This window comes from Epinephelus lanceolatus, chromosome 15, assembly GCF_041903045.1.
Source record: "Epinephelus lanceolatus isolate andai-2023 chromosome 15, ASM4190304v1, whole genome shotgun sequence".
Lineage (NCBI taxonomy): Eukaryota > Metazoa > Chordata > Actinopteri > Perciformes > Serranidae > Epinephelus > Epinephelus lanceolatus.
In genome coordinates, this window is record NC_135748.1 from 34,414,187 (window position 1) to 34,439,158 (window position 24,972).

Here is a 24,972-nt window from a genome sequence, read left to right on the forward strand (position 1 = left end):
CTGCTGTGAAACTGCGCCTACTTAGGGCAGCAAAAAAGTCTGTCTTGGGTGCAACGTTACAATGGACAACCAAAGAAGGATGGCAGAGGAGATACCCACACACCAATACAAAAAAAAGGTTCACAGGCTGAGATCAATGCAAAAAAATTTAAATTTTTTAGAACATCCGTGCACAACAACAAGGGTGCTCAAAGTGCAAAAAATAATAAAAAGTGAATGAAAACAGCAGCAAATGTTTCAGTCCTGGACTACCATCAGTGCTAATGACACGAGTGCTTCACAGAACAGATACGGAGGCCGTTTACACGTGGCCAGCTATTTTCCACTCTGGCCGGAGTTTTTAGAAAGACTTGTTTTCAGAGGAGAAATCTCCGTTTGCGTGTAAACGAAGGGCACAAACGAAGGAAGATGTCTCCGTTTATCAAAATCACCGTGTACATGTAAACGGCCTCATAGACACAGACAGATTCCTACAGGTGTGATGAATCAGTCAGCTGGTGCCACTTATTAATTAGAGACCAACTCTGAGGAGCAGAGGCCTGACTCCCAAATCACAATGACCTGTCCAGTGAGTGTTGTACTAATCAACATCCTCAGACATCAATGTATGATAGCAATATATACAAATGGGCAAAACACACAACAATACAACACAATTTAAAAAAAAAAAAAAAAAGAACAGAGAAACACACTGTTTAAAAACATTTTCTTCACTATGTTGATGATTTTTTGTGCTTTTCTCATTAATTTGCTCTTCCTTTTATGTGATGAAATCTGCACAAAATTTAAATATTTGCTAAAATTTTGCAGTGTACTTGGAACTCATGGTTTAGTTTTTGTCCTGACATGCAGTGTGAATATTGGGACCTTAAATACCTCCAATCAGTTGTATCTGTCACAGGTGGACTCCAGTCAAGGTCTGGGCACATCTCAAGGGTAATTATAGCTGCTGCGCAGTGATGGGTCGGGTCCGGGCATTTTTAGGCAATTCTGAGCAACAAACAGAAGAATTGGAAGACATTTAGGAATTTAGCAACAGGAATTTTGCATCAGCTGAGGCTTGAACTCACAACCTCTGAGAGTAAGAATCAATTTCTATCTCACTGAGCTAATTAGTCAGTGACAATTTATAGCTTCACAAATTGACTAAGCCAGATGTGCAGGTTTAGCAGCCGTCCATGCATGGAAAAAAAAATGATGTTTAGAATTGCCATTTTTACATTGACTCCAATTGTTCACATTAGAGCAAAATTCAAAATGCTGTCAAAAATTCAGTTTTTGAGATAAAATTCTGAAATTTGCCACACATCATCTACCATGACTCTAGAATTTTGTCATTTTTTTCATGAACATTGAAGATTTATTTAGCAAGAACTTGAATGTATATGTTTACAGTACCGTTTACAGTCAAACATTTTGATGCACTGTAGGCTCAATTTTTGATAAATCAAAAATCTGAGAAACATAGTTTTTGTAGGACAGTCTGAAGATGCTCTGTAGCAAGTTTGGTGTCAACTGAGCAAAAATTGTGGGAGGAGATAGGTTTAAGAAGTTTTACAGTTGTTGAAAAAAAAAACAGAGTGATGAACTTCATAATTTTAATAAGTTTAAATGTACAAAAGTTTCTTCAGTATTGGAGCTACAGTTTGATGAAAGTTGTGAAGTTGTAGCACGTATGGTTGATTTGTTATGAATTTTCAAAGTTTTGAACTTTAGACACTTGCTGTAGCGCCACCATCAGGACTATTGGCTTGAGTTTACAGCTGAGGATATCTGGCATGAGACTGGACCTTTGTGCAAAGTTTGGTGAGTTTTCACCCATGGGAAGTATGATTTCCTCGGAAGAAGAAAGAAGAAAGAAGAAGAATACCTAGGATTACAATAGCTGCCCGGACACTAATTAAAGCAAACAGGATGAACCTGACCACTTTTGGTGTGCCACAGCAAATGGTCTAAATACTCATGTAGGCCTAAATGAGAGATTAAAGTCTTTAAGTAAAAAAAAATCTAAAAACACATTTTCACAGCCCAGGCACCAAAAGAAAATGTCAGCATTGTATGTTTTTGCAAAGCACAAATATGTTAGATTTGTATGTTTCTGGTAGCATATGAGCTGAGTTTGTCATCAAGAGGTGAAGGTGATGGTGGATGGTGTGTCACTGAAGTGAGATGGCTGCCAAGCTGCAGACCACTTTTCAAGACCAACAAACAACAAAATCTTCCAGCGGCTTTTTAGCCACCACCAAATGTGGGTGTTTTGTAGAGACCTGTTACTGTTTTTCCAGCTGCTTTTTAGCACATGACAACCCTTCAAAAAGTGAAGCCAACACGGAAGAGCCAAAAACTTCAGTTCTCTTGAGGCTGACTACAGAAGTCAATTCCCGTAGACACCAGTGTTAAAATAAACATGTTAGAGCCTGGTCCAAAAATAATTTGTCTGTGCTTTTTATCCATAAAAACAGGTTGTTTTTTATCCGAGACATCGCTGCTGCTTCTGCCAAGATGGTGTCTGTCAAAGAGTGGATCTTTAGCCAAAACATGATCTTTTCCCAGCCATAACCAGGTGGTTTCTGTGCCTAAACCTGACCACATTAACCACAGTGTATCCGCCACATAATATCATGCAAATGTAACATATCTGTGGTTTGTATAAATGTACAACGCCAACAGATTTTCTGGTGATTGGCTTGATTTTCACTCCACCATTATGGGTTATTAGGTGAAGATTGATGGGTGAAAATGGCAATTTTATCCATTTAGATTTAAATTGACAAGACAATGAGGTGTTTAAAAAAGTTAAGGGGTCTGTATATGTATATTCACATAAAGTAGGTAAAAATGAAGAGAACAGTTATTTCAACGTAGAGTTTTAGACTTTTTTTTGCATGTAATAGGTGTGCTTTTTGTTTTCAAATTAAGCAGAGGGATTAGTCCAAGTCAAAGACTGGTGTATATCCATTCATCCATGTTCATCCACTTATCAGGGGCCGGGTTGCAGGGCAGCACATGTCCCTCTCCCCAGCAATGCTTTCCAGCTCCTCCTGGGGACCCCAAGGTGTTCCCAGGCCAGATGAGATATGTAATCCCTCCAGTGTGTTCTGGGTCTGCCCCGGGGCCTCCTACGCCCAAAACACCTCTAACAGAAGGTGCCCAGGAGGATCCTGATCAGATGCCTGAACCACCTCAACTGACCCCCTTCGACACGAAGGAGCAGCAGCTCTAATCTGAGCTCCCTCTGGATGTCCGAGCGCCTCACCCTATCTCTAAGGCTGAGCCCAGACACCCCACGGAGGAAACTCATTTTGGGTGCTTGTATCCACGACTTCATTCTTTCGGTTACTACCCAGAGCTCATGACCATAGGTGAGGGTTGGGACGCAGATGGACCAGTAAATTGAAAGCTTTGCCTTGTTGCTCAGCTAAGAGTTGAAAGTTTATTTTTACAGATACGTTTGCAGTGCATGAAAGATTCTCCTAAATTGAGCCTATGTTTTGAATCAGCTTGCTAACGTATGGAGGCTTGTTAGACTTCCAAGGTTTTGAACTTGTGACAGTTGTTAAAGCATCATCGTCTTCACATAATTAGAGACCGACTGGACTGATCTACTGCTTTTCTACACGAGAAAGAAAGTTTTAGAAAGAAGGAGAGCAGACAGAACAAAAACCATTGTCTCATTCTCCTGATTATCGTCCACAGCATTTCAGATTGACGAATAAATCATCATTACAAGCCCAAACAGTGGAGTCTGAATCTCTTCATCTCCTGTATAGGTTTTAATGGTCTAACCACATGGAGGACAGTGGGGGGACACAGCAGCTCAGAGAACAAGTGCTGCCTTGTTGAACGCTCACACTCGCACCTCGCTGGCGTCCAGTAGCTGAGTGAGTGAGGCAGGATCATATAACACTGCCTTGTTTTTCTCATGGATTTTTGTGGTTTGAGCAAAAACCCTCCTGGCCACTGGCCCGGGGATTTAAATCCAAAAAAATAAAAAGGAGCTCAATCCAAAAAATGCCTCTGCCTCGTCCTGCACACCGAAGAGGAGCTCCATTCTCATATAATGAAACTTTCAGACTCGAAGAGGCACTTTGCCAATCAATTTGGTGTAATTCATCATTTTGTGGAGTGCGCGCCCATTATCATTATGAGATTCGCCGAAAAATGGAGTCGCCAAAAATGAAAATTAAATTGATTTACGTTGAGAATCGGATGAATTTAGAGAGTGGAAACAGCAGAGGAGTGTGGGAAAGCAGACTGCTCACCACTGAGGTGGAAAAAGTGACTCAGGTTGGAGCCATGACGGCAGATAAAGAGACTCTCAGGTCAGTTCTCTGCCACAGACGGTGGTGGACAGGAAGCTAGTGCCCACAGATTAAAGGACCAGCACACCCACACAAGTGTTTTGAGTTATATCTATGATTAGACCTGCACAGGTACACTGTTAATGTGAGAAGAAAAAGGTGACACAGTATTTTACATTGCTGTATTGCTACTTTTACTTCACTAAAGGATCTGAACACTTCTTCCAGTCATTACTGTATAAATTATACTTGATAATCCAATGAGCTCCTCTGAAGACGTCTTCATCTGGGAGCCAAATATCTCCATCTCATTCAAACTTCAATTTAATATAAAATTGTGTGAGTCAAAACAATGTTTAGCTGCACACGAGTTTGCTAAGTTGCTTTCAGAATAACATGCATTTTAGACATCCAAACAAAGTGCCACCAATCACACTCTCTCTGATCCCAACAAACCGGCTCAGTGTAAATAGTGAAATGTCAGCGTGCAGCTACATTTTTCCATTCTGAGAGTCGACAGAGCGACAGCACATGATTGATGCGGATACAGACAGAAAGGTGAGTGAAGGTAAATAATGAAATCTAGCACTCTGTGAGATCATGTGCCAGTTGGCTCGAGACGGATCTGCAGCAGAAACAAATATATGCATACCGGTATAGTTTACATAAACAGCTCGGTGTGTAGCAAGGATGGTGAGTGTGCTTAAACTGACTTATATTTGTTAAAAAAGGTCTTTAATTTTAAGCTTTTGTTTTTGTAAGTCAGTCATAGTGATCTCTTTTCTATTCCCTCTTTAAACACATTTTTATCAGAGAGCCTTTCCTAATTTTACTTGAGTTTTATATTCATGGGCATGATTTCAGATGTCAGGTAACGTTAAGCTAACAGTTTTTTGGACATTCTTACTCATCACAAATTTGTCAGTTAACGTTGTTACAAATTTGTCAGCTAACGTTGTAACGCCCCGCTGAAAAACAGAAAAATAAATAAATTACTCCGAAAAACAGAAAAATTACACCAAAAAACAGAAAAATAAATAAATTACTCTGAAAAACAGAAAAAATTACACAAAAAAAACAGAAAAATAAATAAATTACTCCGAAAAACAGAAAAAAATACACCAAAAAAAACAGAAAAATAAATAAATTACTCAGAAAAACAGAAAAAAATACACAAAAAAACAGAAAAATAAATAAATTACTCAGAAAAAGTAATGCAATACGCTTCCGTACTTCACTGCTTCCTTTCTCATCTCCTACAGCATAGGATACACTGGACCATCCTTTACAAAAGGAAAGCTGTTGCTGTGGTCCTACAATTCTATACAGCAGCAACATTTAAAGTAGATTATTCGTATTTCAGTGCGACGTGTCCATATTGTTTGACAGACCTGTGCAACTGGGATGAGAAGGCTTTGTTTGCCAGTGGGTGGAGCTAGTGAGCGAGATGGAGAATGTCAGTGGTACTGAAGAAGAGTTAGAATCAGTGATCAGTGACCAGATTTTCTTTAAAGGCTCTTCATGGTCTCTCTCCAAGCTACATCTCCGACCTCCTATTACCGTACACATCAGGACGTACTTTGAGGTCTTCTGTCTGTTCCAGAGGTCTGGCTGAAAACTATAGCAGACAGAACGTTTGCTGTCATTGCCCCGAGGCTCTGGAACAGTCGGCCCGAGGATATCAGGTTGGCTGAGTCAGTGATCTCTTTGAAGTCCCTTCTTAAAACATACTTTTATCTGATTTTACTTGAGTTTTAAGTTCATTTAAACTGTCTTTTATTTCCTCAGTTTTTATACACCAGTGTTTTTATCAGTTCCTTTAGAAGTTGTTGTTTTCATGTGTGGTTGTCTTTTCCTAAGTCCTTATCCTTCACATCTCTCCTTGAGCTCATGCCATTTTCCATCAGGGTCAAGGAAAAGTGTTTAGGGAATGAAATGGGATGAAATTTCTTTGACCATTTGACCACAGCCCTTGAATATCCGAAGCAAATTTCATGGCAATCCCTTTTCCACTTCCACAATTTGAATTTGCTCAGTGAGTCACTCTGGCAATCAGTAATGATGCTCATTACCCATGACCTTGGAGCCGAGCTGCACCAATCACATCGGTGTATCTGATATAGGCGGGCCAGAGGCAAGCTAAACAGATGACAGCGACAGCACTGCGACGACAAAGTCCGGAATCAGTCAGTAAACATTGCAAGATGGCTACGGATGAACACCAGTTGTTTGAAACAGCTTTGGCCGCTACAATGAACGAGTTAGACTTGGCTTTTTCTCTAAAAGAGGAACAGAAGACTCAAATCTTTCCTTTGCAAGAAGGACGTTTTTGCTGTTTTGCCGACCGGATACGGCAAGAGTCTAATCTACCAGTTAGCTCCGCTGGTAGTGCTCTGGATATGTCACCCCGTGTATTGTTCTGATTGGTCTGATTGCGTGCAGTGATATTTTCAAATGTATGCTTGGTGCTGCCCCTCGAGCCATTTGCATTACTCATAGCCAGACAGACCCTAAATCTTTCTAGATTTGGGTCTGGATTTCCAGGCTAGAAGCAGACAGCCCTTCACTCAAAGTGGCCCCACCTATATTTAATGCATAACTTTAAGCTTTCATAACATTTAAACGGGTGAGGTATATAAAAATTTAAATTAGCTGTAGAGACCAAAAACATTTTTGTACCAAGCTGTAAACATGTTTATTTCTGCTGTAAAGTTGAGCATTTTAACATGGTGGGGATTTACTCTGTTGTGGAGCCAGCCTCAAGTGGCCATTTGTAGAACTGCAGTTTTTCGCACTTCAGCATTGGCTTCATTTCTCAGCCTTTGAGGTCACTACTTGAGTGGCACTAGAGTTAAAGTCAGTGGTTTGGCATAGTTGATTCATCATTTGGGAACCATTAATGTCTGTACAAAATTTTACAGCGATCCATCACATAGTCGTTGACATATTTCAGTTTGGACCATAGTGGCTCACCAACTGATCGACATCCCTAGAGCCACCAGCATGGCTTCAAAGGAGGATAAAATTCCTTTATACAAATGAGAATTTATTGCTTATTAACGCAGAAACCCAGATTTCCTTTGTTGCTGCAAACATTTAAAAAGTTTCCCATCAAAGTGAAACAGGGACAATAGAACACCACATGGACCAGAGCGAACCAAATGAACAAGAGCAGAAACCACTAAAGCAGCAGCGGAGCCATCTGCATTCACTTTACATTGCAGAACATTAAAACAGCCGACTGCCCATCCAGCACAGAGGAATCTGTATGTGCCCCGATTAATCAAAGCCAGGCCGCTTTTATCAAGCATCTGCTCGGTGTTTTCCATGTGCACACATGCACTACAGTCTCACTGTGCTGAGACATCAGAGGGGCCTGCAGCGGGTCTGAACAGCAGAGGGAATCCCTCCAACACCTTCCACCTCCTCCACCCTCATGCAAAGGTTACACTCTGCTGAACAGAGCACATGCAGCTGCAATGACTGATTAGAGATCCACTCTAGAGACCTGCCTTCCTCTTAATCCAGGGGGGAGAAACAGCACTCAGGAGGGTGGATATGACTCCCACATAAGATGGGGAGGAACAAATGAGGGGAAATGTAATCTGTAGCTTTACGTTTGCTGGAACACACATTAAGTGCCGCTGTAAATTTCCTGTCACCTGCTGCCTACGGTATAGTGCTGTGATAAACTGGAAGCCATGTTTTTTTTAATCTTATATTCATCCTCTATTTTATTTCACCTTTTATTCAAATGTATTTTTATACTGCCTCGTGTTTCTTCTCCTAATGCCTTTTACGTCCTCCTGTAAAACACTTTGCCTTGTTGTTGAGAAGTGCTGCACAAATTAACTTTCTTTATGAATGAACATAAAGTGCAAGAGTGACACCTGCTGGCAAAGACCACTCACTATGATATATTTCTATTTATTTTATTCTTCTGATTTATTTTGCAATGATGAGTTGATGCCATGAAGCAATGTATATATTGTGTATTGTATTGTTTCTTAAAAATTCCTAAGTCTCATAGTTTAGATAAAACTAATTCTTAATTTGAATGTGTTCAAAAACAACAGTATTTTGTTGATCTTTGTGATCAATTTGTCTCATTTCTCTGGCTGTGGCTCAGAACATGATGCAGATTTACGCTGTGCATAATATACTGTACAGTTTGATGCAAATGCTACGAAGCACACACTAAATGCAGAGGTAGAAAGTAACTGTACGGTAATGAAGTAAACTTCAACTGGAGTATTTCTGTTTGAGGCTGTGTTATAAGTCTGCTAAACTATATTTTAGAGGGACAACTAAACTTGTAAAGGTTCTGTCTGTGACTCTGGAGAAAGATGGTTGATTGCTGAATCTCATTCCCAGGTCATTAAATGCAGATGCTTTGGTTTGCTTCTTGTACTGAATCACCAACCCGAGAATGAGACTCATCCATCAACTATCTTTCTCCAGAGTTACATAGAGCATGTTTTCTACTCCACATTTATTTCACAGTTACTGGCTTCTTTTCAGATCAAAGGTACAGTTTACCCCCAAATCAAAATACAAATTTTTCCTCTTAAGGCTCATTTATACTTCCCTCTACATATGAAAATAGATGTTTCAAATGTTGTAAACGTCAGTGGCCTCATACTTCCATGCGTCCTTTATGATAGCACACATTCAGCTAATAGATAACACTAGAGGGTGGAGTCAAAGGTTTTACACAACAAAAAAGGCGACGATGCAGGTGGTCATAATAATGTTCCTTTAAAGGTCTGTGCAGCCGTCGTATACACTCCGACATGTGGACAGACAATTCTTTTCACTGCACTACCCATTTATTCAGCACTGCCACACTGATGCATCATTATTTAAACTCAAATGATGATACTGTAGCAGTCACAGGGGCAGACGCTGTACTTTTACTTTTCATACTTTTAAGTACATTTTCTGATGCTTTGGATTTGAATTCAGGGGTTTTATTTGTGGTATTTATGTGTTTCATGTTGTTGTACCAGTTATTTTCTTCAGTTAACGTCCTGAATACTTTTCCACTGCTGCTTCACTGTGTATTAACTTTCATGGTGAAATATTTTGGCGTGTGTTTCTCCAAATATTTGATACTTGTTTGTTTTCCAGGATGTTCTCGGCACTGTTTGCAATTTAAATTTTTTCCAGCTGTGAGCGACTCCTCTATTTCCTGTGTGCATCACTGATGAATATAAATACTGGAGCTTTGTATTAGTGCCAGATTGCTGTTGGAAGCAACAAAAGTGAGACAGTTTTTCCAGAGTTAACCCTTTATTCAAAAGAAATGTTCAAACAATAAAAGGAGCACAGGCGGCTCAGAGTAAAAGAGTGAATGCTACAAGCCGTTAAGAGTGGTCGGGTACAAAAACGCAACCTGTTTCAACCGTCACCAAAATAAGTAATCAGCTTACTTGGAATAAAATGCAACATAAAAATAAATCAAAGTCCTTACCAGTTGTTATAAGCCTAATCAAAACAAGAGTGAAATGTGTATTAAAAACACTGGTCACACACACACTTCCCCTTTTTGATTTACAAGACTGAAGTAGTTACAGGCTGAGGACAGAGTGGCGTCAATATCTGGAAAATAAGCATCAGAGTGCCAATTTGTTCAAGATTTCAATGAGAAACCAACACACACAGTCACACTCTTTAGATAAATTCACCTCAGAAGTTTAATTTGATATTTAAGCCTAAAGAAGTCAAATTAAAAGTGATTAAAAGAAGATTACAGTAGGCTGAGTAATGCCTCCCTTTGTCGTGCAGAGAGCTTCATTCTGGTCCTCTTACTGTTCCCTAAAGCAGAGCAGCGTTAGGACGGATACGCCAGACTTCTCTCTGTATTTAACAACATATAAAAGGAGGTCTGAATCCCTAAACTGCTCCCACCTTTGTTTTTTACGGCATACAAATACTGTTCTGTAGACCTGCCGGCATATGGGTTCCTTAAGCCAACGGCCTTTAATAATTAGAGAATCACAAGTAAACATTGTAACACAAGACAAAGTAACAAATCCCTCTGGTTGATTGTGTGATACATTATGGGGACATACAGTACAGAGAAACATTCACCAGGCCTTTTATTTGGAGTGAATATGCTTCCTTTCTGTTTAAGCATCTACCTGATGTTTCTGCAAACTAACAGGACTGCAGCTCAGTCAGAGTCAACGTTTTAGTTTGACTGCTGAGCAAAGCACTAACACCATATGAAGGGCTCCTGCCCCATAACATACCTGGACCAAGAGGAAAAGGAGGCACACTTAACACAGACTGAGGGAAATGACTGGGCTGAGATTTTAAGGTATAATCCTTTAGATTTTCATGAGAGCTATTCCCACTATTCATGCATTTTTCCTGCAATAGCCATTTGATGTATTTACAGTCAGTAACGACCTCTCTAGGTAGCAGTTTTCATGTTTGTGGCGGGGTCCGCCATTCCCAGGCTGGATTTTAATTCAGTCTCACGGTTTCTGATGCTGTGTTTACACTACGAGCAACAGGCTTTTCTTTTTATCCACTGGCACTTTATGCTAGAAATAAACATTAGTTTATTTATAGCAGCCCACAACAATTAAAACATCTACTGCCACATTTTGATTTTCTATTTTTGGAGCTGGACTGTTCATTAGGTGCGCTGCTGGAATATATGTACACCTTTCGGTTACTTATTGCTCCACACTCACGGAGCACAGTGCACCTCTGGGCACAGATGGAGCGAAAACTTAATCGTTCATTGCACTGGGTGTAAAAATTTGCTTTCACTCAACTCTGCAGCAGCTGCTCCTCTCATCCGTCAGTCTGATCCGATCAGCTCTGATCATATCGACTCATCAATTACCCACCCTTTGACTTAAAACTCCATAAACTGCTGCTGAGGAAAAAATGAACTCAGGAAGACTTCTGCCTGCGCTGGGTGCTGAAAACAAAAACAAAAACAAACAAAAAAAAAAAAACGTGTGGCGCTACAAACTGACGCCCAACACTTGTTACGTGACGGGGATGGCAGCACTGCAATGATGCAGTGAAATGTGATGTTAAAATGGTGCTTTGACATTGATGAAAACTAGGGCTGGGCGACATGTCGAGAAAATTATGTCATGATTTAGGGCTATATCTCAATATACGATACATATCTCGATATTTTTAAATCTCCTCAAAAGCACTTCATCAATGCAAGGACTGAGAAACAAAAACAAACACAACAATAAGTCTGATCAGATACCCTCTGTGACGCGACTAAGTTGTAGGGATGAGTCTGACTTCTGTTTGTTTGTTTATTTTTTCAGAAAATATTAATCATAATATGAATATAACCAATAAGTGGGTTAAAGCAATCGCTAAAACAAATAGAAAAGTCTGGTAAGTTGATACATTTATATCCCTTTACTGTCATGCAGCCTTTGAAATGAGGGGAAAAACACCATTTATGCCTTATTGCAATACAACAGCATCCAAAATCTATGACGATATGTTGTCTCATATCTCGATAACGATGTAATATCTTTACATTGCCCAGCCCTAATGAAAACCACAGATATTTTTTTTTTACCCAATACAACTTTAGATGGCGCTCAGTCGAGGTGCTTTGTTGCAAGTAGCAGACACACACAAGCCCAGGATGACATAACTGTACCAATGAGCGCTTGTGCAACACTTCAACAGCGACTTGGCAATACTGTAGCTGTTCGGGCTGTTGCTTTGTCACTTGTAGTGTTAACGCAGAGCTGTATACAGCAACATTGTCTACTGCTACTTCACATTAAAGGTCAAGTGTGTCAAATTTAGCAGCAGCTAGCAATGAGGTTGAAGAACTGAAACTTCGCCCCATGTGCCAAGTGCATTGGAGAACTACGGGGGCTGACCTGAAACGCAAATGGCCCTATTTAGAGCCAGTGTTTGATTTGTCCGTTCTGAGCTACTGTAGAAACAAGTTGGTGGACTGCATGGGTGAGGGCCTGCTCTGAACGTAGATATAAAATTCTAAGGTAGCCAAAAAAAAAAAATACTATTATTTTCAGGTGATTATAAAGTTGTGAAAACATAGCTATGGATGTTATATAGCAATTCTGCCTTTCGATGCCCCTACATCCTTCACACTGGCCTTTAAAAGCATTCAGCTGGGGAAACACAGGGTGGCTTCACTGCGAACGAGTCACAGGGAATGCCATGTGTTTGTCGAGGTTAACACTGACGGCTATTGTTCAAGAAAAAATGCATCTACAAAACAAGATTACAATCACTTCCTTCATTTTTCACCAGTACATCCTGCAATACCCTGCAATAGTAATGAAACAAGAAGTGAGCAGGAAGTGAGCTTGGTGTTGCCACGGTAACCACAGGTGTTGCCAAATCACCCAGGGGTGAAATCTTAAGTTTGCTAACAAACACTTTCGGCCTTTACTTTTCACTCTCTCCACCATCACAGACTGAAATGAGGAATGGTGTGTGAACATTAGGTCGAATCGTCAGGGTGGGTAAAATATACATGAAACATAAAGTAACTGTATGTATGCGTTAGCAGAACAGAAATAAACTTCAACAGAATAAACCTCGAACACAAGCCTGGTATAATAATTCTGAGATAAGACATATAATAAACACACATATCTTTAAAAAACGATGCATAGCATAAACAACATTGCAAAATCCAGCTCTACCGCACTTCATACTTAAACCTCAGCCGGGCGACTGGTCTCCACGAGTGGAAACAGGTGTCGGGAGTGTTTTTGCTTTTTCCAGGTGGAGCCTGCTGCTCAGGTGGACAGAGAGTCTAAAGCGCTCCTGTTACAAAACAAGGGAAGGAGAAGAAAAGAAGCGAGGTGTTTCTGGGGACCCCGAGGAGGAGGAGGAGGAGGAGGAAAAGGAGGAGGGGAGGTTCAGGTGGGGTTGAGATTTAAGGACTCCCTGCTGTAAACACTGCTGCTCAGGACCAAAGCTCCTCTGACTCTGCCGACTCCATGACGCTCTTCTCAAACTGAGTAGGAGCTGACTCTCTAGGTGTCCTCCTCCTCCTCGTCTTCCTCCTCACGGTTGCCCACCGCCCTCTTCCTCAGAGTTTCATCAGAGAGACCCTGTCCTTTAGGTTCTGGGCGGCCCTCTGGGGACCCTCTCCTCCTCCTCCTCCAGACCTCATCCTGGTCTTCATCTTCGTCGTCTTCGTCGTCATCTTCCTCGCCGTCAGCCTCGTGCTCGTCCTCTTGTCGCTGGATTAGCCTCGCCTGCTCCATTGTCTGTTTTTCTGCAGGATAACATTTAGAACAAGTCAGTGATGATTCAGAAATGATGATTTCTGTCGTTTATTTACATCAAATAAAGCAGTGTTTAGTTTAATCTCATAAAAAACTCACTCTGGTAGTAATCCGGAGAAGAGAAGCGCCGTGAGGGGAAAACATAATCTGCGATGAACACCAGTAACTGCAAAGACAAGACAGCAATAACCATTAATTCACTGGCAATTCACGTGTTTGTACTGAATGAACCGTGTAAGAGCATTCACTATAGTTATAAAAATCAAGTGTTACATAAGTACTCACCAGTCCCAGTGCAAGGCCAGAGAACAGAGTGGCCAAGCCAAAGATAACATAAGAACCCCAGACTGGGATCCCCAGGTGCTCTGTCATGTAGTTGTGACAACGCTGGAACACACAAAGACATTTTCACATGAGGCTGTGAACAGACAGTCAGTAACAGCTACAATATAGTACAGAATACAGCTGAACGTGGGCATCTCGGGAACCTTTAAGTAAAGGCAGGTGTGCTGAAGTGAGTGTGGTGCGTGAAAGACGCCACAGGGTTACAGTCTTTACCCGCAGCCTGTTTGGTTAATCTTAGTTTTTCATTGTTTGACACCCGATTGATTTGAACTTTGTTTCTGTAAGGCTTGTTTACTTAGGGAGTACTTGTTTGGGTATTTTTGTTTTCATTTCTTTTTTTAAACGGGACAGTCAAGACAATAAATTCATAGCGTCATCCTGCAAATCAATCCACTCTTAAACCAACCGAAGCACCCTGGATCATCAAACACTGAGTAAAACTAAACCAAAGACAGCGAGTTTATCATATCTCCTGTAATGGCGTCTGTGTGCAGCTATTTTATTTTATTTTTTTAACTTATTTGGAAGCTAAAATACATACACCTAGCCTGCAAATAATTTTCAATTTCCAAGGAGCATCATCAAGCGCTGTAGACTGCTGCGGCAGAAGTGAACAAACAAAGAGTGAAACCATCAAGTTATCTTTGGTGTTATTTAATAAAGTGATAAACAGAATAATAACAGGCAGTTTATCTATTTCAGCTGAAAGGTCAGACCTCTGACACCTGGCATGTCCTCTGCAGGTCTGACCAAACACCACACATTCAGTCACATAATATAATTAAAAGAAGAAGTGCACAGCAGAAGGGAGGCAAAGGGAGGCCCCCAGTGAACTGATAACTGTCATGAGAACAGCAACACAGCAAGCTTCTCATACACAAATGAAACTCTCCAAGGACTCAGTTTACTTCAGGGACAATGAAGCCTTATACACATGAGGAAGCAAAAAACTACATGTCTATATATGATAATGATTCATTTTGTTCCTACAGAGACCAAAATGTCTCACACGAGGCGTGTAGCTCTCGTGTAGCATCAATATGTCTGTGCACCAGTGTTGCCTTTTTTCTAAAACAGTCTATCAACAGAAAGTTTCACCTCAGCTGCAGCCATCTTGGTTGTCTTTACTATGCTAGGCTTATGCCAGCTGCTGTGTCACCAGCACGAGGGTGCACGAGCCAAAAATGACATCATCTCATATTTTGCGTGAAGCGTGAAGGCTCTGCAAGTTCTCAGTCATCGTATCAAACCTGCCTCGTATTAGATAAATGGTTGTGATGGGCCCGCATGAGGTGAAGTCGGGTGGAAGTCTGTTAGGGATTTGATCATCTGCCAGAGCCAATAAAACATGAGCGTGTAGATAAATCAGGTTTCCAGGCTACATATACAAACAGCATCCAGCTGCCAGACATTCTCACTGGAGCACCAAATGTATATTAATACGCAGATGAAAATAGTCCCAAAAAAAATCCTTCATTGAGAAATTTATGCTAAAAACTAAAAAAAAAAAAAACTCCACAAAATTAAAATATATACTTATGAACCATCTGTAAAGATTTAAATTTGTATAGGGTTGGGGCTGAGAGGCACAAGCAGGCTGGGGAAATCCCATTGACACTGCTGGTTTTTGTCTATTCATGGGATTTGTTGAGAGTTAAAGGAATGTGAAACAAAGCAAGCTTTATCCTTTAAGAGTGAAAACGACTAGTCATCTATCAGCAGAGGCTAGACTGGTTTCTGCTTTGTCAAAAATAATTAAAATTAAAAACCTGAGACACTGTACGGGATGATTTACTTCAGCACTGGGGTATGTTTCCTGTAAGTTCATCCTTCTGTCTAACAATATGTATTGTCTGTGCTACAAGTGAGGTCGGAAACAGTTTCTCCTGTGTCTAATGTGTCGGCCCTGTTAAACTGGATTTGATTCTTTTTTTAAAAAAGACCCATTGTGTTTTGCAGATAAAAGCCGGTCTGATTCCCTGATGCAATTTCACACTGAGCAGCACATTCTTCTTCTGAATGGATTGTGGGAATTGAAATAAACACCGTCATATACAGAACAACCTACATGCTCGCAGTCGGCACAACCAAAGAGTGAAATCCTCACTTACCCGGATAAACATGGAGAGCTTAAACAAAGCGGACATCGAATTCATCCTGCCAAGAGAGGAGGAAAAAGACAGAATGTAATTTAACACGGATTTGTCAAACTGCAACATCACTACAAAGCCTAAACATGAAAAAATAACAAGTAGGGGACGGGAGGGTGTGTGTGTGTCCGATTTTATACTGGCAACAGAGGAGACACTAATAATAGAGCTAACAGGGCAGGTGTCTGATGCTGTTTCTGCTTCAAAAAGAGTGATACAAAGCACTGGACTGGCACTGTGATGACAACTTCAAGGTTTCCTTAACTATGTGTATCCTCACAGCTGGGTGATATCAATCTAAATACATCTCCCGGTAACCAGAGGAGCTATTTTTGGTATTGGGGGGAATGGACAGTCAGCTCTATGTAACCCCATCACCACACTTTATCATCACCACGATCGTGTGGCGCTGTAGAAACTCACAGAAAGGAAGACGGCCCGAACCAAGAGGAAACTGGCTCCACTGATCTCCACTTCTGCTCATCGACGAAGCTGAGGAAGTCGTCTTTAGTGCGAGCTCCCTGGTACTTCCTGAAGACACCATCTTTACAGCTGAAGTACAAAACGCAGATGCAAAACGATTTCAGTTTCATTTTTATGCATATTTTCTGTCATGAACATTTCATGGACTGACACATGAAAAAATGTGTGTTTAACTGCTGTATTCTGACACAGTGACAGCTGATGATGATTGACAGCCTGAAGGGTAAGACAGCGAAGATGGGCGACAGGCCAGTGGTATAACTGCCAAAATATCAGTGCAAATTTTCTCTGCAGTGAAGCGTTGGGGTCGACGATGCTGTGTGCCAAGTATACAGCTACAATCTGGAGCTTGCAAATGTGGGATTTTTACACTAGAACATGCATTTTTAAGACTTAAAAAAATAACTTTAACAATGAGATATAAAAAGGAAACTCTGCCTTGACAGGATCTGATAATAAAGCTGTCAGTGGTGGTTAGAAAGTGGTTTTCTGTATCTGATTATTGCTGGTGTTACGTTTGGTGAGACTGATTGAGAATTGAAATAGTGACAAAACTACTATCAACAAAACCTGCAAAATTGTTGAGAATCAAATAAACAATTTCAGCCATCAATCGAGTGAAAATACTAATTTTTACACCAGTGCAACCTTCTCAACCTTCTTTGTTTTCTTAATTTAACCAGTAGTTAGATGATTTTTAAATTCATAGAAGAAAATTAACAACTTCTGATCTGGTTTTTTTCCATTCATTTCTTGACAAGTTATAGACTAAATGGTTAATTGGAGTAAATACTAGACAAATTAATTAATTAATCAACATTAGGTGCACCCTTTGTGTTGTCCCCAGTCCAATCGTTTAAATCTATGAATCAAGTTTTCTTCCCCTTACTGATGACTGTGTTAAACATATTCTGCAAACACCATGCTATAGTCTGTTTAAAATGTGACCTCATAGATGTATTAAAGAGAACTGATGAGCTATGAGTACTAAACTAGTACTAAGAGAAACCAAACTTAGCTAAACCCACTAGATTATTTTCTTTCAAGATGGTGCACATCCGTATTGCATACACCACAAGAAGGCAGACACGATGAAGCAAAAAACCACAGAATAACTATGAACTTACTGGTAAATAGTCGGAAGTGAAGTGATGATGAATCGCCCACTCAGACCTTCAGAGAGAGGAGACAGAGGACAGTCAGCGTGCAGGAAGGAACAGTCTGACTCATAATTGAACTGGCTGAAATAATGTCTGACAGCAGCTCCACTGCACCACTGGCTAACATGAACACTTAGATTTCATATCACTTTGTTAAAGCTCATATTCAGGTTGTTATTTGTTATATTCATAACCAAAATAACCAGTCTTTCAGTCCATGTTTAGAGAGTCTGCATGTTGCTGCCCACTGCTCCTTTTCAGCAGTGCAGTTTCCCTCTGGATAAGAATGCTGTCAGGAATTTTGAGACAATTCAACTTGCTAAATAACATACCTTTACACAAATGGAAACTGGTGCACTTACAAATCTGGTACCAGCTATCTGGTGTTTTTGTACCTTGACAACCTGCCTAACGTTGCCTTTGAAACTCATTTACAAATGGCCTCTAACAAGTGACACATACTGAAGTTATACTGTGACACATTATACATATCTGTTGAGATTATGCTATAATATCAAGAAGACTGTGGTAAGGGTCCATGTGGTATTTCTGTTTTAGATAATTGTAGAAAGTGTTGCAAAATCAATGAGCAGGACTGTTTTTGGCATTATTTGATTCTTCTGATTTTTTTCTTTGGTGTAATAGGGGGCCTTTGAGGCTTGAACGGTCTGGTATTCCACTTGCTAGACTTTCCTGACCAGTTATTCTATAAATAAACAGTCTATCAATAGATTTTCCAGAAAGTTTACATCAATATCATGTTACTAAATTACATTTACTGTAATAGAGGATTTTTATCTATGTAGCCCAGTCTTTGAACAGAATTTGTAACTGTAATACTAGGTTGTACATTAATTCCTGAATTGCTGGTGTATCTTAAACAAATACTGCAAAGTTACACTCAGTTGCCAGTTTATTATTTCCAAATCTATGCAGTAAATCCTACTTTCATGAAGGATCTAAAGAGGTTTTTTAATTAGTTTTAGAGAGGTGCTGACTCAAGTTTGAGGTCATTTTGGAGGCTGTAGTTTGTAGTGCAGTTGAACTGTGTTGCCATATACTGAGGTGTTTCTCATATGTAAATTATAATACTGGACATAAACTAGACAAGCTCTGTGTCCTCATCAGTTTCCAACACAATATCAGGAATTGTATTAACCTTTCAACCAGGAGTCTCTTTTTCTACATGCCGATCCAACAGAGGAGAGGAGGAGGAGAGGTGTGGTTTACAGCGAATAAGAATTGATGTGTCAGTGGGAATGTGAGGTGCTGTCCTGATCCTGCTGTGGATCACTGCTACATGCTGTGCAAAGCCGGCTGCAGAGCGTCACTGCCTGTGTTCAGGTGGTGCGACCATAAGGCCATCGAGATTGGGATGTGTGGACAGTTTAAACATTCCACAACCACAAACCATGGATTACCAGAACCATCTGGACACATGGACCATTATGTTGCAGCAGCCAACAATGTTAGAAGAGACTAAATTACAGTCCACAAGTTAAAGGAGCTGATGGGATCACATTTCACTTGACTGACTGAATATCTAGTCCAGTGATTCCCATCCAGGGGTCCTTGAGGGAGCTCCAGGGGTCACCACAAAAATGGGGAACAGTTTAGTTCACTATTTATTTCACTATTGTAGTGAGCCCAATGTGAGTAGGAGTCATGAGAGTGAGTATTCTGATCATGGGTTTCACTTCCTCCATGAGTATCTCCTCAGTTGCAGCTGATAACTACAGAATTCTGATCTAATCCATAACTAGCAACCACAATCTTTTCAGATAGAATTCAATTCTCGTCAAATGGGAGTCTGTGTATCGACTGTGTATTACTTTAGGGAATCACTGAGTCAGTCTGTGGTCATCGCCAGCAGAAACTGGGAGGACCAAGTATTATAAGCACCTCCTTTACCATACAGTTGAATGTTCTAGTACATTACATAAGCAAGGTCTTGTCTATAGTGGAATAGAGCCAAAATAAGCACAACTGAATCAACACCTCTCTGACACAGCCTCACCAAAACTGGACATAACAGGTCTCAGCTGACTGGTGTTTACTGCAGAGCTGCTGGGAGCTGTTTTGTCCTGCTGCTCAGCACAGTATGGACATGCTACACTGAGCTTCACAGGCTCAGCTTTGTTATGCATGCAGCAGTCTCAGTGTAGCTGCCAGCTGGCAAAGGTTATTCAGGCTTACCGGGTTGTTCTGTCACATCCACTTTGGCTATGTTGACCCCCATGTCCTCCCCCCATTCCGCGAACTCCTTCCACGCTGGCTGGAGCTGCTGGCATGCTGGACACCAGGGTGCGTAGCTGAGGGGGATCAAGTGTCACAAGTAAAGCCTCAGATGAACTGAACAATCACTCACATTAACCTTCATATAAACACCAAGTCCAGGCTGAAATGTACTGATGACCTGTGTATTTTAGCTTCTAACTTAGCAAACTGGCTAGCATATAACTCTGTGGCAACCTGGTTAGCTAGCTACAGATGGTAGCTGTTAGCTTAGCTGGATATTTAGAGACTCGACAGCACTGCATGGAGGCAGATTAGATAATAATCAGATAAGACAGCGCATTTAAGCTTGAATCTGACCGGAAATCGAGCTCGAGCTCAAAACAGCAAAGATAACTGACAAGCTAGCTAGCTAGCCGGTTAGCCGTTGGCACTAGCCGTTAGCAGGACACTGACAATTCAATCATCCATTCTCCTGTCAGGATTTCCTCCCAGGTCCCGTCGGTCACTTCCCTCAGGCCGTCCCGCTTTGCCGAGGCTGGCAGCGACGTTAACAACACCACCAGGAGCAAACAGCATATCCACGGGTGGGGTTTTGTTCTCCGTGTGGCAGAAAACATTGTGGAGCCTGTGTTGCTGTAAGCTAGCAGACACGCCATGTCTGATCTGTTTGACACAGCCTGCAGTGCTCACTTCCGCTCTGCGCCTTCACGTCCGAGTCAGGTGGGTAGTTTTTATCTGCTGAAAAAGTCTGAAATTATCTTTAGAAAATACAGATAATATGAACAGTTATCTGGTGTTGTTTGCTTAGTCGTGAAACAGCAAAGAAAGCAACGTTAGCGATGCAAATGTTAGCATGTAAGGATGTGCTAAGCTAACTGTTAAATAATGGCGGACATCTAAATGATCTTATACAGGTTTCCCTATTGAATGTTAAATTAAACCAACTAAAGGCAATACAGTTAAGCAGCCTGTCAAGTCCATAAAACTGAGACTACTTTAGTCCATTCTTATTTACTTTTTATCTCCAGCAGGTGGTGCCATTGCTCCTAAAATAACTCAAAGCTTTGAGTGAGGCATGTGAGAGGAAATGGATGGATGTATGACAGACAGTGATTGAAGACGTATTCAGATCCTTTACTTTAATGAAGTAGGAACACTGCAGTGTAAAAATACTCTACATCAGGGATACTCAACTTGCTTTGCTCAGGGGCCACTTATGCAAAATGACAGGGGGCCAGGAGCCAGTCACAGCAGCCCTGCATAGCTCATATGTACATCACATTATCAGTGTTGTCACATATCAGTGGACTTTAGTGTCTTCATGTTCCGCACAAGGTATCCTTTGGCGTCAGCACATGGTTTGTTTTAGGCCAGTGGTTCCCAACTGGTCCACCCACAGGGTCCAGATGTCTCCTTAGCCATTAGTTTGAGGTCCCACAATTAAATACAGTCAGCGTCATACTTGAGTTTGGCTATGTCGTTGAACTACTTTGCTGTCTCTGTCATGTAGGTGTCAATTAGTCACTCACTCTACAGCAGAAAACAGCACTTGAATGTAAAAGCTCAGTCATGGAAATTCTGCCACCCACTAGTTTGGAACCACTGGTTTAGGCAACAAAAGCACAGTGGTAAGGATAAGGGAAAAAAACATCATAGTTTGGCTCTACATTCATACAGGAAGCGAACACTGGCCTCCTGGGTGAAAGTCCAGGGTTTGTTGGACCCATCCACAAGTCCTCCAACCTGCCCTATAAGGACTGTCTAGCTCCTTACATTACATTGTCACTGGCAGCGTTACCAGCTGCTGCAGTACAGTGGTGTGTCATACTAATGGGACCGGTACCATCTGACTGCGTTATGTACTGATTCCATCCATCCACGTATCATACTGCAGGGACAGGTGCCTTCTGGCCGACCGGCAGCATATCATAAGGTCGCGAAAGGTTCCGCCTGGCAAACTGATGCAGCATCATACCGCTGCGAAAAATAGCTTTTGGTGTTGGTGTCTGATGCCAAAATCACCGACAAAGTATTGTATTTGACCACTCCAGAATGAAAATGGGCATTTCTATAATTCGAGGATGTTCAAGGCTTAGCTCAGACCTCTGTTGGGGTTGTGGGGAGTCCTCCTCTGCTACTTTTTTATGATAAACAAACCCTATTTTGATGCTTTTTGTGCACCCAGGAACAATATTTACTTTAGAAGAACAAAAATAAAAAGTATTGTTATTGTGAGTTAGAAAATGGTTGGGGGGTCCGCACAGCACCCTATTGAGGGCCGGATTAGTTGAGTATCACTGCTCTTCCTAAAAGTCCTGCATTCCCATTCAGGAGCTGATTATGTTCCAAACACAAAAATTTTGTAATACTGGATTTCTACTTTAATTGAACTCAGAAATCATTAGCTGTTTTTTTTTCTGTCCCCACCAATGGAAGCAGAATCTGAGCGCAGAAACCACCTTAAAGTAAAAATGACAATAAATGGTCTTCACTTCATTAACAAAAACATGAAATTATTTATTTGTCATGAACGATTTGTGTATATCAATGAATAAAGTGATGCTTTCAAACACATAAAATATATATTTTTTACTGTAACTGTCATCAGTACTCAAGATTTCAATTTCTGAAGTATCTCCAGAAAACAGTGTGTTAACAAACCTCCTGAAAAATGAATATTCTATGGACATAATCAATGTGATACATTATAAGCTGATTGTATCACCAGAAAATCAAATTAGAGCAGTATTTTCCTTTTCATTCTCCAAGTGACACTCAGACCCCCTGTCCATACCAATGCATAGATGTTTTTGAAAAATTCTTTAAGGGAAGGTTAAACACCCATTATTTGATATTTTGAGATGTATAAGTAGTATAACTTCTCATGTTTACTTTTAAAACTGTTTAAACACAAATTATGTACTTTAACATAGACTGAGATGTGCCTTGTGCTTCCTCCTTGCCTCATTCAAATGTCCTAGGATAGCAAAGGAACAACCTACCCTGTGCTCCCCATGATTGGCTAGTACTTGTTGCCTTCATTGGTTGGATTGGTTAGGGCAAGAATGTCAAGGTAAGCCAATCAGAGGCAGAGAAAGGCAGGTCATTCCTTTTGTAATCCTATGATTTGCAAATTTGCAGCCATGCTTGTTAAAAAAGCGTGTGTGGCTCCACTGCAGTCCACTTCAGATGCTGTGTAACACTGTGATTGGCTTATGGTCATCCCATCAAATCAGTCTGTGTGCTTGGGTGTAGTCAGATGACAGTGATTGTAGATATAGACATCCTAGAAAAGTTATGTCCGTTGGAATGGATGGAGGGTCTGAACAGGTTAAGTAAAATTACACAGGTATTTGCATCAAGATATACTTTAAGTACCAAAAGTAAAAGTAGAATATTATGCAGAATGGTCCATTTCAGAATACTGTATATGATATTACTGTGTTTAATTGGTGATGTATAAATCATCACTTGAATGTTGCAGCTGGTAAAGATGGAGCTAATTTTATGCACTTTATATATTGCAGGGCACTGGTGGACTAGAGGGGGATGTGTGAAAAGAAACGCTGCAAAAGAGCCCTCTTGGATGATCCTATGGTAGGTAAAACATGATAATGTGCCCTCCAGGGTGCACTCCCAGTGAAGGAAACAGGATGCAGTGCACTAATGGATGCCCTTAAATGGAGAAAAAAAAGTGCCCTCTAGATTTGCTTTAAAATTGAGGAAACATAATACAGTACCACATATGTTGCTCTACATACTAGAAAACAGTATGCAGGTGCCCCACAGTATGGAGCTGGTGCCCTTTTTGTTTTTACGCCCCTGCCTCTCAGACAGCCTGAGTCCACCACTGCTGTGGGGTAGCTCATATCATGGTATAGATTAACGTAGCGTGCTGTTGTTAGAGTGTATATTTGTGAAAAACAAGAGTGCAGCTGCAACTAAACACTTTAAAAACACGAAAAGTGCTTCTTACAACCTCTGATAGCCCAAACTGACATCATCAAATCTTCAAAAGTCTTCAAAAGACAGTCCCAAACCCAGAGATATTCACTTCACCCTGATATAAAACAGAGAAAAGCAGCAAATCCTCACTTGAGAAGCTGTAACTGGAGAATATTCTCAGTTTTCGCTCAAATAAACAAATCATATTTGAGCACTAATCATTGTAAACAGAGGTTTTGAGGTGCAGATTAATAGGTTTAAGCTCCTGATGGATTCTGATAGCAAGTTGCAATCAATGTTTTGATCCAGGAGGAAGTGTGTCCTTCGCTCAGTATCTTCAAAGCTGCACGATCAAAGCGTTTTGCATTTTGCATCTGCACATGCAAAAGAAGCCCACAGAGAGCAGAGTGAAATCCATTTGATTTGACCCGGAGGTGAAGTGCAATCCTATTAAGACCCTGCCTTCTAAGTAGTGTCAGGCTATAATCTCAGTTTCTTTCTCATTCAGCATTTTCATTTGTCTTAAAAAAACTTTAATGTTAAGAAATTACTCTCACTGTCACATATTTAAATGTCCTGTTGCAGCCTGTTAGTTCAAATTGTTTGCTAGTTCCTCTCATAGTTGCACTTTGAGTCAGCTGAAATGTACATCTGTCACATCACATTTCTAGGCTGCCTGAACCACTTAAACTCATTTTAATATGAAGAAGCAGTGGTTCCACTTGTGCTTTTTCAAGATATGTGTTATGTGATGTGGAGCAGGTGGACAGCAGGAGCTCAAATCTATCACACTTTATTCCAGGGAAACAGCAGCTGAACATCACACAACTAAATCAAGGATCCAACCAAGACTGAACTGAAAACCAGGACTCAAATACAAACTAGTCTGACGAGGGGATGAAGTGCAGGTGGAGAAAAAGGGCGGAGAAGCTCAGGTGAGTGGAATAAGGCGATGATGCATAAGAATGGGCAGGCAGCTGTTGGATGGGAACAAACTCAGGAGCACGGAAAGGCTGATGAGGCTGATGCAGGGCAGGTGTGTCGCTGGGTAAATGAGGGAAAGGCACTAATTGGAGGAGTG

General features: G+C 40.8%; 1 protein-coding gene and 1 long non-coding RNA gene across 2 annotated transcripts in view; one reads left to right on the forward strand and one right to left on the reverse strand.

The window, feature by feature from the left end:
- Positions 1-9,574: 9,574 nt before the first annotated feature.
- On the reverse strand, positions 9,575-20,678 carry tmx1 (thioredoxin-related transmembrane protein 1). Its single transcript, XM_033643117.2, has 8 exons — positions 20,400-20,678; positions 19,905-20,020; positions 17,676-17,721; positions 16,489-16,617; positions 16,027-16,072; positions 13,856-13,957; positions 13,670-13,736; positions 9,575-13,560 (listed from the first exon to the last, which is right to left on the reverse strand). The coding sequence occupies exons 1-8, from the start codon at positions 20,600-20,602 to the stop codon at positions 13,316-13,318; spliced, it is 954 nt and encodes a 317-aa protein (XP_033499008.1). The 5' UTR covers positions 20,603-20,678; the 3' UTR covers positions 9,575-13,315.
- Positions 20,536-24,972, forward strand: part of LOC144467013 (uncharacterized) — a 39,771-nt gene continuing 35,334 nt past the window's right edge. The window contains exons 1-3 of the long non-coding RNA XR_013493405.1: positions 20,536-20,666; positions 23,474-23,543; positions 24,694-24,826. This is a non-coding gene — a long non-coding RNA (uncharacterized LOC144467013). The remainder of the gene's footprint in view (positions 20,667-23,473; positions 23,544-24,693; positions 24,827-24,972) is intronic.

Excerpts from the sequence above, each read along its gene's own strand:
- tmx1 (XM_033643117.2), bottom strand. The coding sequence starts at position 20,602 with ATGGCGTGTCTGCTAGCTTACAGCAACACAGGCTCCACAATGTTTTCT. Across the intron at positions 16,618-17,675 it reads TCACTTCCGACTATTTACCA|CTGTAAAGATGGTGTCTTCA; the intron begins GTAAGTTCATAG and ends TTTGTACTTCAG. Across the intron at positions 16,073-16,488 it reads TTCGGGCCGTCTTCCTTTCT|GATGAATTCGATGTCCGCTT; the intron begins GTGAGTTTCTAC and ends CTCTCTTGGCAG.